Consider the following 15,532-nt stretch of genomic DNA (forward strand, 5'->3'; position numbering starts at 1 on the left):
CTGCCCCCTGCCCCTGCAACAAGAACAGAGGGCAGGGCAAAGAAGCGTGATGTCAACTGGGCAGCAGGGCAACTCATCCCGAGGGGAGCAGGCGCTCTGGAGCGCCGGGGGGTAAGGAGGTCTGAACGGTCGTCGGTGTCTGAGGGGAATCCCAGGGAGCAGCTTCTTGTTCAGATGCAGACAGATCTGCCGTGTTTGCCAAGGAGGGAGGCTATCAACAGACAAGCCAGGACACATTGACAAGTCTTGCAAGCTCTCTCTGCAGTTGTGCAAACCAGATCTGAGTGCCCAGGTTTTTTTTTTTTTTTTAAGCAGTGTGTGCACCTATAGAAAATGCAATCACAAATCAATATTAAATCTGCTGTTCTTGAAGTTTGCATAATTCCAACTTGCAGAATGAGTAGTTCCGTAGCTCTATTTGGCTTATTATTTTAGAGGTATGTGATTTCCCCCCCCCTGCCCCCCGCCTCTAAGAAATAGTTTTGGGGCCACACAGATAGGACAGGAAGTAAGCTCTGTTTTGCATGCCACTGACCCAGTTCAATACCTAGTACCTCATATGGTCCCCCAATCACCAGCAGGGGCCACTACTGAGCCCAGAGCAAGGAACAGCCCCTGAGAATTACTGTGTGTGCTCGTATACCTTCTCCCACCCCCAAAAGAATCACTTATCCCCACTGCTCATCGATTTACTCGAGCGGGTACCAGTAACGTCTCCATTATGAGACTTATTGTTACTGTTTTTGGCATATCAAATACGCCACAGGTAGCTTGCCAGGCTCTGCCGTACGGGCGGGATACTCTCGGTAGCTTGCCGGGCTGGAGCAATAGCACAGTGGGTAGGGCGTTTGCCTTGCATGCAGCTGACCCGAGTTTGATTCCTCCACCCCTCTCAGAGAGCCCCAAAAGAAACAGCTCTGAGTTTCCCACCACACTATAAGGACTTGGAGCAAAAACCCATCAACTCATGATATGGGAACTTGATCGTTTGTTTCAAAGATGTCAATCAGCCTCTAAGCCCGGGGATCCACTACATCTGTGTGGTGGTGTGACTTATCAAATCTTTACGAAGAGGACATTTTTTTTGAGATCAGTGCTCACGGGTGACTCCTGGCAGGGCTCGAGCGACCATATCTGGTGCTGGGGACTGAACCCAGGTTGGCCATATGCAAGGCAATTGCCCTACCAGCTGTACGAATGTGCTGGCCTCAAGGAGAGGAAGTATTTAAGACTGAAAACGCAACTCTTGAGCCCCTGTGAGCTATCTGGTCATCAGGGATCACTCTCCAGGGATCGCTTTGTCGAGTACAGACGTGCTGTTTCCCCACCAACTTGAAAATGCTTGGCGCAGGGCCGGAGCAATAGTACAGTGGGTAGGGTGTTCGATCCCCGGCATCCCATATGGTCCCCTGAGCACTGCCAGGAGTAACCTTGACTGTAGAGCCAGGAGGGAGCCCTGAGCATCGCCGGGTGTGACCCCAAAAGCCAAAACCGAAGATAAAATGTCCGGCGCACTCGAGTCCCGCGTTCCGTTAGGAGGCAGTGAGAAGGCCCGGGCTGGCGTGCCAGCAGCTGTGCGGGACGTCTGCCACCTGACTGGTCTCTCTCCAGGTGAGTCAGCCGAGACTGAATACAGATCTTCTCACTCGATAGCTCCGCGCTAAAGAAAGAGGGGGCAGGTGCAGCAACGCTTCAGACTAATCTGTGCCGACACCCCCACCCTGCTCCACTCCCTGGCGAGAGGGTGTTGACTGGGATTTCGTGAATTCTTGATGGCAAAGATCATGCTTCACCCGCGGCAGGTCCTGCCTTGCTGCCATCTGGCAGTGTGCGATCTTACTGGCTTCAGAATTTCAGAGTTTGCCTTTCTTCTTCGCCACCCCCGCCCCTGTTCCTTCGCTTTTCAATGTGGCTCCTCACCGCCTCTGCTTCAGATGAGCCGGTATTTGGGGCCTTCTTGGGCAGACAGCTTATTCCTTCCTTTCCCACCCTGGGGACTTCTACTCAGTCCATCCGTGCTCTGACCTCCTTGATTTCTGCCACCTAACCACTCACATCCAACCCTGTTAATATCACCTAGCCCTGATCCCATGGCTGGGGCCAATGCGTCAGTATTCAAAGGAGCAGGCAGGGGGCAAAAAAAGGATTCATAAAAAGTAGCGTGCACTGAGCTACAGTGGGGCTTGCTAGAGCATGGGTTTCCAGGCATCGCTTCTAGAAATTCAAGTTCAGTTGAGCTGAGAAATCAAATATTAAACAGGCCCCCCAACTGGTGGTTCTAACACAGGTCCGAAGACACTAAGATAAGTTATTAGTTACAACTCACACTCCACTTACGTGTCTTCTAAGAGTTCCTTGAAGAGTTTTATTTAATTTAGTGGTTCTGTTTGAAAGCTTCAATTAAATCAGAAGCTGACAAAGATAAATGTTTTAATCCCAGATAAACTGTACCCTTAGAACAACAACAAGTTACTCATAGGATAAAAGTCACTGTATCACTGTTATCCTGTTGTTCGTCAATTTGCTCGAGTGGGCACCAGTAACGTCTCCATTGTGAGACTTGTTGTTACTGTTTTTGGCATACCGAATATGCCATGGGTAGCTTGCCAGGCTCTGCTGTGTGGGCGAGATACTCTCAGTAGCTTGCCGGGCTCTCCGAGAGGGGAGGAGGAATCAAACCCAGGTCAGCAGTGTGCAAGGCAAATGCTCTACCCGCTGAGCTATTGCTCCGGCCCAAGATAAAAGTCATCAAAAATAAATACAATTATTTTTGTGCTTGTGTATACAGCTGGAGAAGATAGCTCTGTAAGAGATGACTGTGGCTTTTACTCAACAGTCATTCAGTAATCAGCCAAGATAGAATATGGATGTCAAAGAACTTAATGCAATTTCAATCTACATTAAAGAATATTACTATTCTGAGCAAAGGATGGATCATTCTGGTCTATTTTATAACAGGGACCAGGATTTGCAATATGCCACTGGTTTTTGAGTTTCACAATTTCAGGAGAATATACACAAATATTAAAGTTCAGAGGAATATGACTTGGATGTTACAGGACTAAACATAAAGTTATGAACTAATTAACTGGAGGAATCAACCAGGTTGGGAGAGTGAGTTTATAGAAAAGATGAATCTGAGATTAGGTCAGAACAGAGTAACTTTCAGGGGCTGGAGAGATAGCAGAGCAGGTAGGGAGTTTGCCTTGCACACGGCCAACCCAGGTTCGATTCCCAGCATCCCATATGGTCACCCAAGCACTGCTAGGAGTAATTCCTGAGTTTATGAGCCAGGAGTAACTACTGTGCATCACTGGGTGTGACCCAAAAAGCAAAAACAAAACAAAACAGAACAGAGTAACTTTCTTCACAGAACCAAGGGGTTTCCATAGTTTTATTTTGATTTGTTATAGACTTGAGAGAAATCAAATTTGCCTCAGAAGGTACAAGGATATACTTTTTGCCGTAATAGAAGTAAAACTCAACTTAAACCCAAAGTTATACAAAAAAAGAGGAATGCAACATTCAAATAATGAGTTTTCGGCCCCTCGAGGAATTCAAGTCTAGCCTAAAAAATTGGCAGAGATTATGCAGCAGAAATGGAAAGGAAACTTAAACAAAAGACAAATATGAAAATTAAGTAACTTTCAAGATCCCTTGCAATGCTGAGATTGTTCTATTCCTTAGATGCTCTCATAGAACCGGCTAGCTGTGAGAGTGAATTTAGGAATATTTCAGGGTGGAAGGGAAGAGACAAAAGACTGGAAGATAATAAGGAGCTATTATTATAAGTCAGGTATAATTTACTAAAGCTATGTAGAAAGAAAAAAGAAATTGTTTTTTAAAAATTTAGTCATTGGTCTCTTTGGTCCCCGCCGTAGAAGCGCGATGACGAAGGGGACGTCGTCGTTCGGGAAGCGTCGCAACAAGACGCACACGTTGTGCCGCCGCTGCGGCTCCAAGGCCTACCACCTGCAGAAGTCCACCTGCGGCAAGTGCGGCTACCCCGCCAAGCGCAAGAGGAAGTATAACTGGAGTGCTAAGGCCAAGAGGAGGAACACCACCGGCACGGGTCGCATGAGGCACCTGAAAATTGTATACCGCAGATTCAGGCATGGATTCCGTGAGGGAACAACGCCCAAACTCAAGAGAGCAGCTGTTGCAGCATCCAGTTCATCTTAAGGATTTCATCAATTAGTATGAATAAATGTTCTGGTTTAAAAATAAATAAATAAATAAATAAAAATAAAAATAAAAATTTAGTCATTGGTGGGGGCTGGAGCGATAGCACAGCGAGTAGGGCGTTTGCCTTGCACGCGGTCGACCCGGGTTCGATTCCCAGCATCCCATATGGTCCCCTGAGCATCGCCAGGAGTGATTCCTGAGTACAGAGCCAGGAGTTCAACCCGGGTTCGATTCCCAGCATCCCATATGGTCCCCTGTGCATCGCCAGGTGTGACCCAAAAAGCAAAAAAAAAAAAAATTTAGTCACTGGGGCTAGAGCGATAGTACAGCAGAGAGGGTGTCTGCCCTGCATGCGGCCAACCCAGGTCTCCTGCTTCCTGTATGGATTCTGAGCATCGCCAAGAGTAATTCCTGAGCATCACAGGGTGTGACCCAAAGAGAAAAAAAAAATTGAATCACCATGAGACACACTGTTACAAAGCTGTTGACTGGGTTTCATCATACAATGCTCCAACACCTGTCTCCTCACCAGTGTACATTTCCCATCACCAAGGTCCTCAGTTTCCCTTACATCACCCACCATCCGGTCTGCCTCTACGACAAGTCTCTCTCTCCTCTCTCCTCTTCTCTCTATTTCTATTTGTAGGTACCTCTAAATCCCTTTACCTTTCAGCATTCAGTTCTTGTCCACAGTGAACATTTCCAACTAGAAATGATTTAGACCAACAAAGTAGAAAGATTAGGAGTAACCAATAATGAATTTGAAGAACAAACAAAAGTAAAGCCAACCGGTCTTTGGCCAAGAGGTAAAGGTAAGATAATGAAGCAAAGATCTTTTCAATAAACAATTTACATGCAAAAAAAAATCAGTATAGACGTAGACCAACCATATTTTATAAAAATTAATGTAAACTGAGCTGCAAGCTTAAATCTAAAATTATAAACTCCTAGAATATAGAGAGGAAAAAGAACACCTTAAAAACCCTGGAATGGCAATGGTATTTTTTAGATACAAAACCAAAGACTTATCCAAAAAGAAATAGCAAGTTGGAGTTTATTAAAATTAACAACTTCTGTTCAGGGGCTAGAGCGATGTACAGTGGGCAGGGCACTTGCCTTGCACACAGCCAACCAAACGGGTTCGATCCCTGGCACCCCATATGGTCCCCAGAGCACCACCTGGAATGAGCCCTCAGTGCAGGAATAAGCCCTGAATACTGCCAGGCATGGCCCCCGAAACAAAACCAGAAATCAAAACCAAAACTGAGTTGCTGAGAACTCACTTAGTCTCAGTTGCCATCTCCCCATTTCCTCTGGACACACTCTCATCTCATCACACCATAGTTAAAGTTAAACCCACTGGGCTTCAGTAAAATAAAAGCTGTCCTCATATCACTGTCATTGTCATCCCGTTGCTCATCGATTTGTTCGAGCGGGCACCAGTAACGTCTCTCATTGAGAGACTTATTGTTACTGTTTTTGGCATATCCAATACGCACAGGTAGCTTGCCAGGCTCTGCCGCGCGAGCGGGCTTGATACTCTCAGTAGCTTGCCGGGCTCTCCGAGAGGGGCGAAGGAATCGAACTCGGGTCGACCACGTGAAAGGCGAACGCCCAACTGCTGTGCTATCACTCCAGCCCATATATATATATATATATATATATATATATATATATATAATTTGTATATATATAAAATTTATATATATATATATAGATTATTCTGGATGCAGGTTGAGCTTCTTAAATGAGGTAAAGTGACATGCATGAGACCCTGATAGAAACGGCACTGGAAAGAACAGTATATAAAATAGGCCAGGGGGCATAAGGGGTGGAAGAATATAACAAAGAAAAAGAAAACAGTGCCAGCCAGCAAGGCAGGATAGGGCACAGAAGGAAAATTGTGGACATTGGTGGAGGAAATGGGCACTGGCGATGGGATTTTGGTGAAAAACTGTTTGCTAAAAAACTTCCTGAGGTTCATCCATGAAGAGCTTTGTAACTTTGTCATTGACAGTGATTCAATAAAAATGCTTTTTTGGGGGTGGGTGGGCTGGAGCGATAGCACAGCGGGTAGGGTGTTTGCCTTGCACGCGGCCAAGCCGGGTTCGAATCCCAGCATCCCATATGGTCCCCTGAGCACCGCCAAGGGTAATTCCTGAGTGCAGAGCCAGGAGTAACCCCTGTGCATTGCCGGGTATGACCCAAAAAGAAAAAAAAAAGGTTTTTTTTAGGGGGCTAAAGCGATAGCACATTGGGTAGGACGTTTGCCTTGCACGCAGCCGACCCAGTTCGATTCCCAGCATCCGATATGGTCCCCTGAGCACCGCCAGGAGTAATTCCTGAGTGCAGAGCCAGGAGTAGGCCCTGTGCATTGCCGAGTGTGACCCAAAAAAGCAAAGAAAAAAAAAAAAGGGAGACAATGAACTCTGGGATGGAATAGAGATGGTATTATGCTGAGTAAAGGAAGGCAGAAGATCACAAATTCTGGATGCTCTCCTATCAAGGTGGTTTGTAAGCAAAGGAAGGAACAGGCAATGTTTTTATAAAAAAAAAAATCATCAGTCTTATGACAAAACTTCAGAAAGGGGCCCGAGTATAGCGGGTAGGGCGTTTGCCTTGTATTCTGCCAACCTGGGTCAATACCCCAAATCCCACATGGCCCCTGAGAACTGCTAGGATTAATTTCTGAGTGCAGAGCCAGGAGTTAACCCTTGAGCATCACCGGTGTGACCCAAAAAGAAAAAAAAAAAAACTTAGAAAGGTGGGGGAAGGGACTGAAAGGGTCCCAGGATGGAGCTCTGGCACATGTGGGTATGGGTAATATCCATGATATGTGAAAAAGCATGATACATAATAAAATAGATCGATCATGTGAAAAGTGACCACTCAGTGATATATGTAAATAAATACAAACAAGGACTAGAAGGATCTATTAAAATATAAATGACATGGGCATTCTTGGTAGTAGATGTGGTGTGGGAACACTGCACGCATAAAGTATATGACTATTTATACCAAGGTGTTTTAAATTTATACTCGTACTAAAATCTGCTTGTGGGTATCTAATGAATTTTACTCCTTACTGACAAAACTTGAAATAACAAAGTTATTTTCGAAGTGAATGAACAAACTGTGGCTAGAGAGTCTGTTGTGTTAAAAAGAAATAAACTATCAAATCATGAAACGACATGGAGAAGCCTTCAGCGTGTTCTTAAGTGAAAGAGGTTCCAAATTAAATCCCGAAAGAGCTGAACTAACTGCAAAAGTTTCTCAGATACACAGGCCTGGCTGAGACCTTCGGGGCAATCTCAGAGAGGTGGGGGGGGGGGTGGCCAATTTTTGCCCCATCAAAGTCCTAGCAGTCATACTCACACCCCAGGCGCTGCCGCTGTGCCTATGACCAGACTCCACTACCTCACAGCTGAGATCACAGAAATGCCAAACCGCCAACAAATTCAGGTACATGGGTTTTGAGGGCTGAAAACTCCAGGCCTTCTCAGAACTGTAGTGGGTGATCTCCCCCTCACTGTACTTCCGGAAGCCCCAGCAGCCGCAGCCACACCCACACCCACACCCACCCAAACACACACACACACACACACACACACACACACACACACACACACCCCACCACCACCACCACCACCACCACTTAATGTTCCCATGGTGAGATATAACAATTTTCACAAATTTTATTTTACTGGAGTATTTTTTTTTATCACTCCATTAGCGATTTAGTGGCAACAAGCAATATAAAATAAATTATTTTGGGCCTGCGTCAGGGGCAGGCTGGCAGGGTGGTTGTGTAAAATGGTAGACACTGGTAGAGGGAAGGTGGTGGTGGGGTGCTGGGGTTGGAATATTGAATGGGAGAAACAAAGGCACCTTGAGCAACTTTGTAATACATAGTGTTTAAATAAAAACAATTTTACAAAAGAAAGCAGTTCGGAAAGAATGCATTCTGTATGATTCCAGCTACATGACTTGAGGTCAGTAGCTGGGCTGGGCGGATGACTAAAGGTGACACAGTCCCCTAAGCAATGTGCAGTGACCCCTGCGCACGGCTGGGAATGACCAGCTGCCCGCCCAAGTGAGTAGTCACAGGAGCGAGGGTGGAGGGGATGGTGGATTTTCAGAAGAATGAAAGTGACTGTCGGAGAGTGTAACGATGACCCACAGCATTAGACATCTGCCCGAGAGGTGCTGATGCAGGCTCTGGATGCAGGCAGCTACGGCCACGCTCTGCCAGGGAAGGCTGATGACGGGGAAGACTGAGCAGGGGCGTGGGGACAAGGACAAACGAGAGATCTCGGTGCCTTCCCCTCAATTTTGCTGTGAACCTAAAACATAGACTTAATTTGAAAACTGCAGGCAAAGAAAAAGGGGAGAAAACTCGACTCCGAGGCCGTATAAAATAGCAGTTACTGGAAAGACATAACCTTTTGGGGGGGACTGGGCGACCGGGAGGCTGGACCACACCCAGCTTACTCCTGAGCTCTCTCCAGCCAAACACTTTCCTCTCCGTGTACATACTCACTTACCAAATGCCCAGAGCCCTGGCACGTGGACAGGGGTAACATCCATGATTTGTGAAAAAGTATGATACGTAATAGGACAGATCAGCCATATGAAAAGGGAGCACTCAGGTATGTGCACACGTAAACACGCACAAAGACTAAAAGGATCTATCAAAATATGAACGACTTGTGGCTACAGTATTTTTAGTTCTTTCTTAACATAAGTGCAATGCTTTGCACAAATGCTTTTCCACAGTAAGCATGTTATTTATTTTTTTAAAAAAAGTCAAGACCTAATTACTTTATTTTAAAAAATGAATACTGATGCCTAGAGTAGCCAAGAAGTGCCAGGTCAAAGTGAGAACTGCAGCCCTGAGAAAGACAGCATTAAGTCTCTTAATATATTCTCTTATGCAATCATTTAGAAAGCCCTCTGAGCTATGTTTTATTTTTACCTTCTTTTATTCTTAATAATTTTTTTTACTTTATTTTGGGGGGCCTCCCAGGGTGATATGGACCCAAAGGTTATTCCCTGTGACACTCAGCCTAGAAATACAGACCTGATTTTACCCTCTTTTCATTTTGAGGGGTGGGGGGACTTTTCAAAGGGGGCCAGATCTGGCTGGCAGCGCTCAGGGCTTAGGCAAATGCCCAACCTACTATACTATGCCACCAGCCCCAACCTTACCCTCTTTTTAAAAAAATTATTTTCGCTTTATTTTTTTAAATTGAATCACCGTGAGCTACAGTTACAAAGTTATCATTTTTGAGTTTCAGTCATACAATGATCGAATACCCATCCTTCCATCAGTGCACATTCTCCACCACCAATGTTCCCAGTATCCCCCCGCTACGCCCACCCCACCCCACCCCCTGCCTCTATGGCAGACAATTTCCCTCTTACTCTCTCTCTACTTTGGGGCATCATGGTTTGCAATACAGATACTGAGAGGCCATCATGTTTGGTCCTTTACCTATTTTCAGCACACATCTCCCATCCTGAACGATCCCTCCAACCATCACTGACTTAGTGATCCCTTCTCTCTCCCAGCTGCCTTCAACCCCAGCTCATGAGGCAGGCTTCCAACCATTTTACCCTCTTCTTTTAAGAGGCGAGGCACCAAGCTAGGTGACTCCGCTGGAGAAACAAGCAGTGTGTGGTGAAGGAACGTGAACCCCAACCTTCCTGATGTCAAAGCTGAACGCTACGAATGGCTGAGCTAGCTACACACCCGGGCCACTCAGTGCCACTGACACTCGGGGCGTGAGAGCCTGGGATTCTGTTCTTCTTTTAAGCTTCAGAAATGTTGCCACAGGGGGCCAGAGCAACAGCACAGCAGGTTGGGCGTTTGCCTTGCATGCAGCCGATCCAGGTTCAATCCCTGGCATCCCATATGGTCCCTCAGCACCGCCAGGAGTAATTCCTGAGTGCAGAGTCAGGAGTGAGCCCTGAGCATCGCAGGTTGTGATCCAACAAGCAAAAACAAACAAACAGACAAAAGTAGTGTTGCTACAAACCAATGGTTGAGAACCAAGGGAGCCAAAGTGGAAAGCAAGACCTTGGAACGATAATTTCCCCCAAATGTCAGCCATGTGGCGCATGCCTCAGAGGGAGGGACAGAAAAGCTCGGAAGGATACACCCCTGGTCTGACTCACACTCTGCAGGGGAAGCCCAGTGATTCCTCTCAGTGCCCACAAGATTTACTGAAACTCCTACAAACTGAGGATTATGCTAAGTAGGGTATTTTCAGGAGATAAAACAGCCTGAAGTAACTCGATACTAAAAAATCAAAGACATAACTGAACAGAAAGTGAAAGGGCCACAAGAAGGCAAACAGGAAGACAACGACTTCTACTGGAAGGTGCGTGCGAGGAATGTTCCAGAGACAAGACCAAGCTGTGACTTGACGGATCCCTGCCAGAGAGGAACCAATCTCTCTCACTAAAAGGGGACGTCTGTGTGGCAGCGTTATGTCGGCTTTTCCTTCAATGAGGAAACTGAGTCTCAAAAGTCATATGGTCTGTCCGTGACAAATTCAAATCTAACCTCCGAGTCTCCGCACACCCTTGCCCATCAATTTCCCATGAAACCATTAAATTTCTAACACTTCTAGCTTCTATGAAGCTACACAGATAAAACTGCCAATTTTATCTATGTAACTTCCTGACTTCTGAAAAGAACATAAATCTAAATCTGGCATTGCACGGATGCACCCATGTGAATGATTTTCACGGGTAATTCAGCAGTTCCACGTCCAGTAAGTTATCGTAAACACACAAAATCATGCAAAAATATTTGGACTCAAGGGTACACAGATCATATATTCCTTATGGGTACACATATCATATATGCCTTATACGTATACATGAAGTATATGTATATATGTGCATCATACACTACAAAGTATATGCATATAAATACTTATACACATGATAGAGACTGTAAAACTAATGTGTACAGGACCTAAGACCTAGTGTGCGCATAGGTATTTCTATATATAAAGCAAAAAAAATTAGTAATTTTTGGGATTTTTTTTAATACTGATTAGTCTTGTTTTACTTATTGGTGTTTTTGAAGCAATAAATGTGCACTACTATGAATTAGAAGAATAAAACTGTTTTAACAAACAGAGATCTCCGAAACCCCAAAGTCCTGGGGAGACAGTGACCAAATTTTATTTTATTTTATTTATTTTTGTGACCAAATTTTAAAGCACTGTCCTTGAGCCCTGCAGCCTGTCTGGGAGCCTGAGTGATCTAAAGGCAGCGAGGATTTTCTAACTCAGGTCCAGACTCTAGAGGAGTGAAAATTATTCTAGAGGAAAGAAGTGTGGAGGGGCTGGAGAGAGAGACAGCACAGCAGGTAAGGAGCTTGTCTTGCAAGCAGCTGACCCAGGTTCAATCCCCAGAATCCTGTATAGTCCCCGAGCATCCCCCAGGAGTAATTCCTGAGTCAGGAGAAACCCCTGAGCATGTGTGGCCCACAGGAAAAAAAAAAAAAAAGTTTGGCTTCACATCCAAGTTATAAATTTTTTAATTAAAAAAAATCTAATAATAATTTTAAGCAGCTGAACCAAGATGTCCAAAGGGCACCAGGTGGATGCTAACCTCTGCCGTGACCTCAGCATAAGTCAGCCGCTCACTCTTCTGCCTCTGCTCTCAAGACTCAATTCTCTACACAGCGAGACGATACGGACGAGGGAGCCCTTCCCCGACTGGCACCCGTGGACTCTGGCAGGTACATCCTTCAGGGAGGAGGTCTCTTAAGTAATTTTAAGTAAATGGGGAACATGCAGCCTAGGTCGTTTCAAAGCCTCCTACGGGAACATGGTCCAACGCCAGTACAGACGCACAGCTGTGTTAATGTGTTTAATCTGCTCTAGCCACAATCTACATTCCACTTTCAATGATCTAATTGAGGACTAATTGATCACACAAAATGGTGGGGATCTCTCTGAGGTAGTCCCACACGCCAACAGCAGACACGGAGAGCAGAATATAAAGGGCCTAATAGCAGAAAGGCATCGGAGAGAGGACTGGACAGTAGGCAATGCCACTCTGCTTCTAAGTTTTCCTCCCAGTTCATTTTGTCCCGTTTTGTTTGGGGGCCACACCTGGCAGTGACGGGGCGGGCATGCTCTGGCCCTCTGAACCATCTCCAGGCCCACTTCAAATGTTGACCTTAAACTTGTTAAAAAATACGATTCTTTCAAGTCCAAGTTCAACTCATTCACTTTTTCAAAAGTTCATTTTTCCATAAAGTGGTGGAAAGGACAGTGTTTTGGGTGGTGGCCGATGCTGAGCCCCTTGCTCTCCTTCCGTGGACACAATACCGCACCTCAAGCCGCTCGCGCTTGCAAGCCAGATCTATGTTTTGGAACAGCTGGGTCCTACGTCATGCAGCTTGCGGCTGGGTTAGACTCCTACAGCTGGCTAACAAGCAAACTCCAGAGTGTTTGCCACTCAGAAAAGTGAGTTTTCCCTGCCTCCCTTTCTCTAAGCTCATCACAGCCACACTTGGCACCAAAGGGTGACCAGGTGACAGGAAAGCAAGGAGGCCCCGTAAAGCGACGGACTGTGAAAGGCAAAGCCCAGTGACACAAGAAAAGTGTCAGGTAAAAAACAGTTGTTTTGATCACCAGGGAAAAGCCCCTGGAATGCACTAATAATCTGCAATTTGGGTAATTCTCCTACGTATATTTGAGATTTCACTGAATATATCTAATGCGTGGATTAGCAGCATACTAATTATAGGTTTATCCTATAGTAACCATTCATTATCAAAAGGCTCTTAAGTCTTGCTAAGTTTTCTCCCTGATCACAGGATTCTAGGTAGATTTAAAAAAAAAAAAAACCCAAAGCACTTCCAAAAAAAGCCACGTCATTATGAATAAATTCTAGTAAAGACATATCTGCATAGTAGTAGGAGTTCAAGATACAGAATACGTATCACTGTAAATCAAATTCAGTCACTTTAGAATAATTACAGGTCTCAAACTTTTTCTTCCCTTTTAGTGCAGGGGTTTGAACCCTGGGCCTCACACGTGCAAGGCTCTTCCCCTGGGCCATATTCTCGGCCCATGAACTAAACTATTTACTTGACCGAAGAAATGATGTCATATTAAAATGAAAGGCGCTAGCAAAGAACACAAAGTCACAAATAAATCTGGATGAGCATTGCCTGTAGCACTGTAGCACTATCATCCCGTTGTTCATCGATTTGCTCGAGCGGGCACCAATAATGTCTCCATTGTGAGACTTGTTGTGACTGTTTTTGGCATATCGAATATGCCACGGGTAGCTTGCCAGGCTCTGCTGTGCGGGCGGGATACTCTCGGTAACTTGCTGGGCTCTCCGAGAGGGACTGAGGAATCAAACCTGGGTGTGCCATGTGCAAGGCAAATGCCCTACCTGCTGTGCTATCTACCTAAAATAACTTTCAGCATCAAATGTTACACAATTAGTGCAAAAAACTTACTGCTTCCCACTCCAACTTCTGTGAGAACCCTAAAAAGCACCGTGTGTCTCTAAAGAGCCGAGAACCAAGGGTTGCTTTTTACAACTTATCAACATATCACAAAACAGACTGTACCAAAGTAACACCTTATATGGAACTCTGAAAAAAAAAAAAACAGTAGAAGGACTCTCTTAAATCATGGGTTGAGTTAAGGGCTGTTGTTTTTTTTTTTTAATTAACATTATTGGCAATTCTGTCTTCCACATCCCTTTCTCCAACATTCTATTCCTTATTGTGTCTATCAAGATGACTGTGGTTTCTGCAAGTCAGGATACCACAGACAAGAAACTGACAAGATTGATAGAAATGGTAGGGCATTTATCAGCTCTTCTCTGATGGAATGCGATAAAAAGTAAATATAAATCAGCCAAGGCATGAGTTCACAAATAAAGGGGGAAAATATTTCTAGGTGTCCCCTTGACTACCTTATCAACAAACACTGTTCAAAATGGGTAATTACAAAACAGCATAAGAGGATAATCTAAGGCGTTAACTATTTTCGACAGCAACAAAAGTCTGAGATAAGGAAATGTATGTCAATACTCTAGTAAAGAGAATGGAGGACCTTTGCCTGGTTTGCAGGGCTGCAAAGGTGAGATCTTGCAGTGCAGTGACAATTGCCTACAACTTACGCAGTGTTCTCCAGTGACTCAGGTACTATACTGGGAAACACATACGGGGCTAGGAGAGGGTATAGATGACCACAAAGCACGTGAGAGCTCCGGGTTCCATCCTGAACACTGTATGGTGCCCTGAGCACCAGTGGATGTGCCACCCAACCCCATCCCCCCTAAAAATAAAAGAGATTGAAAGCTGGAGCAGGTAGGGCGCTTGCCCTGCACACGGCTGATCCAGGTTCGGTCGCTGGGATCCCATATGGTGCCCTGCGCAGAGCAGGAGTCAGCTCTGAGCATCACTGGGTGTGACCTCCCCAACCCCTCCGACAAAGAGCGGCTGGAGAGATGGTACAGCAGGGAGGGCACTTGCCTTGCATATTGGCTGACCCAGATTTGATCCCCAGCACCACAGATGGTCTCCTGTGGTGACCCCTGCCAGCCGTGACCCCGAGCACAGAGAAGGGAGTCAGGATTGCCAGGTATAGTCCAAAGACCAAAAGAAAAAGAGAAAAAGAGCATCTGTGCACATTAATGCCACACTGACAACAAACCTGCAAGGGTGCTGCGGGTGAGGTACCCAGGCCCCCACACGAGAATGGCAGCTCTGGGCGAGTCAGTGGAGGGGGTAATTTGCACCCTGCTGGGCATGGCCCAGACACCACTCCCCCCCTAAAAAGGGCAGTTCCCAGGGGAAAAGACAGAAGCTGATGTGCGCTTATATACTTTTTCCTTTTATTTTTTATTTTTGGTTTTTGGGTCACACCCGGCGATGCACAGGGGTGACTCCTGGCTCTGCACTCAGGAGTCACCCCTGGCGGTGCTCAGGGGACCATATGGGATGCTGGGAATTGAACCCGGGTCGGCCGCGTGCAAGGCAAACACCCTACCCGCTGTGCTATTGCTCCAGCCCCACTTTTTCCTTTTAATTTCTTGAGTATTTTTATTTGGAACTGATGCTACAGAGTAAGAAAGAATCTAAGATTCGAGTCACATACTGTAGTGAAATATAAACATGCAAACATATCTGCCCTGGCTTCTTTTTGGGGGGGAAAGGTTTGGTGGAGGGGCTTCTTTGGTTCTTTCCTGGCTCTGTGCTCAGAAGTGACCCCTGGCAGTGCTCAGGGGATGCTGTGTGGTACTAAGGATCCAAACCAGGGTTGCACGGGAGGCGGCCATCTGCAAGGCCAGTGCC

At 45.7% G+C, this 15,532-nt stretch overlaps 2 protein-coding genes across 3 annotated transcripts in view; one reads left to right on the forward strand and one right to left on the reverse strand.

The window, feature by feature from the left end:
- The window catches only part of NSF (N-ethylmaleimide sensitive factor, vesicle fusing ATPase), a 146,567-nt gene that overhangs the window by 78,751 nt on the left and 52,284 nt on the right, over positions 1-15,532 (reverse strand). The window lies entirely within an intron of this gene.
- LOC129403633 (60S ribosomal protein L37-like) lies at positions 3,850-4,236 on the forward strand. The gene has a single exon (XM_055133171.1). The coding sequence runs from the start codon at positions 3,889-3,891 to the stop codon at positions 4,180-4,182; it is 294 nt and encodes a 97-aa protein (XP_054989146.1). The 5' UTR covers positions 3,850-3,888; the 3' UTR covers positions 4,183-4,236.

Source organism: Sorex araneus, chromosome 3, assembly GCF_027595985.1.
Source record: "Sorex araneus isolate mSorAra2 chromosome 3, mSorAra2.pri, whole genome shotgun sequence".
NCBI classification, from domain to species: Eukaryota; Metazoa; Chordata; class Mammalia; order Eulipotyphla; family Soricidae; genus Sorex; species Sorex araneus.

What these genes read in the sequence shown, in the direction of transcription:
- LOC129403633 (XM_055133171.1), top strand. Translation starts at nt 3,889, where the DNA reads ATGACGAAGGGGACGTCGTCGTTCGGGAAGCGTCGCAACAAGACGCAC.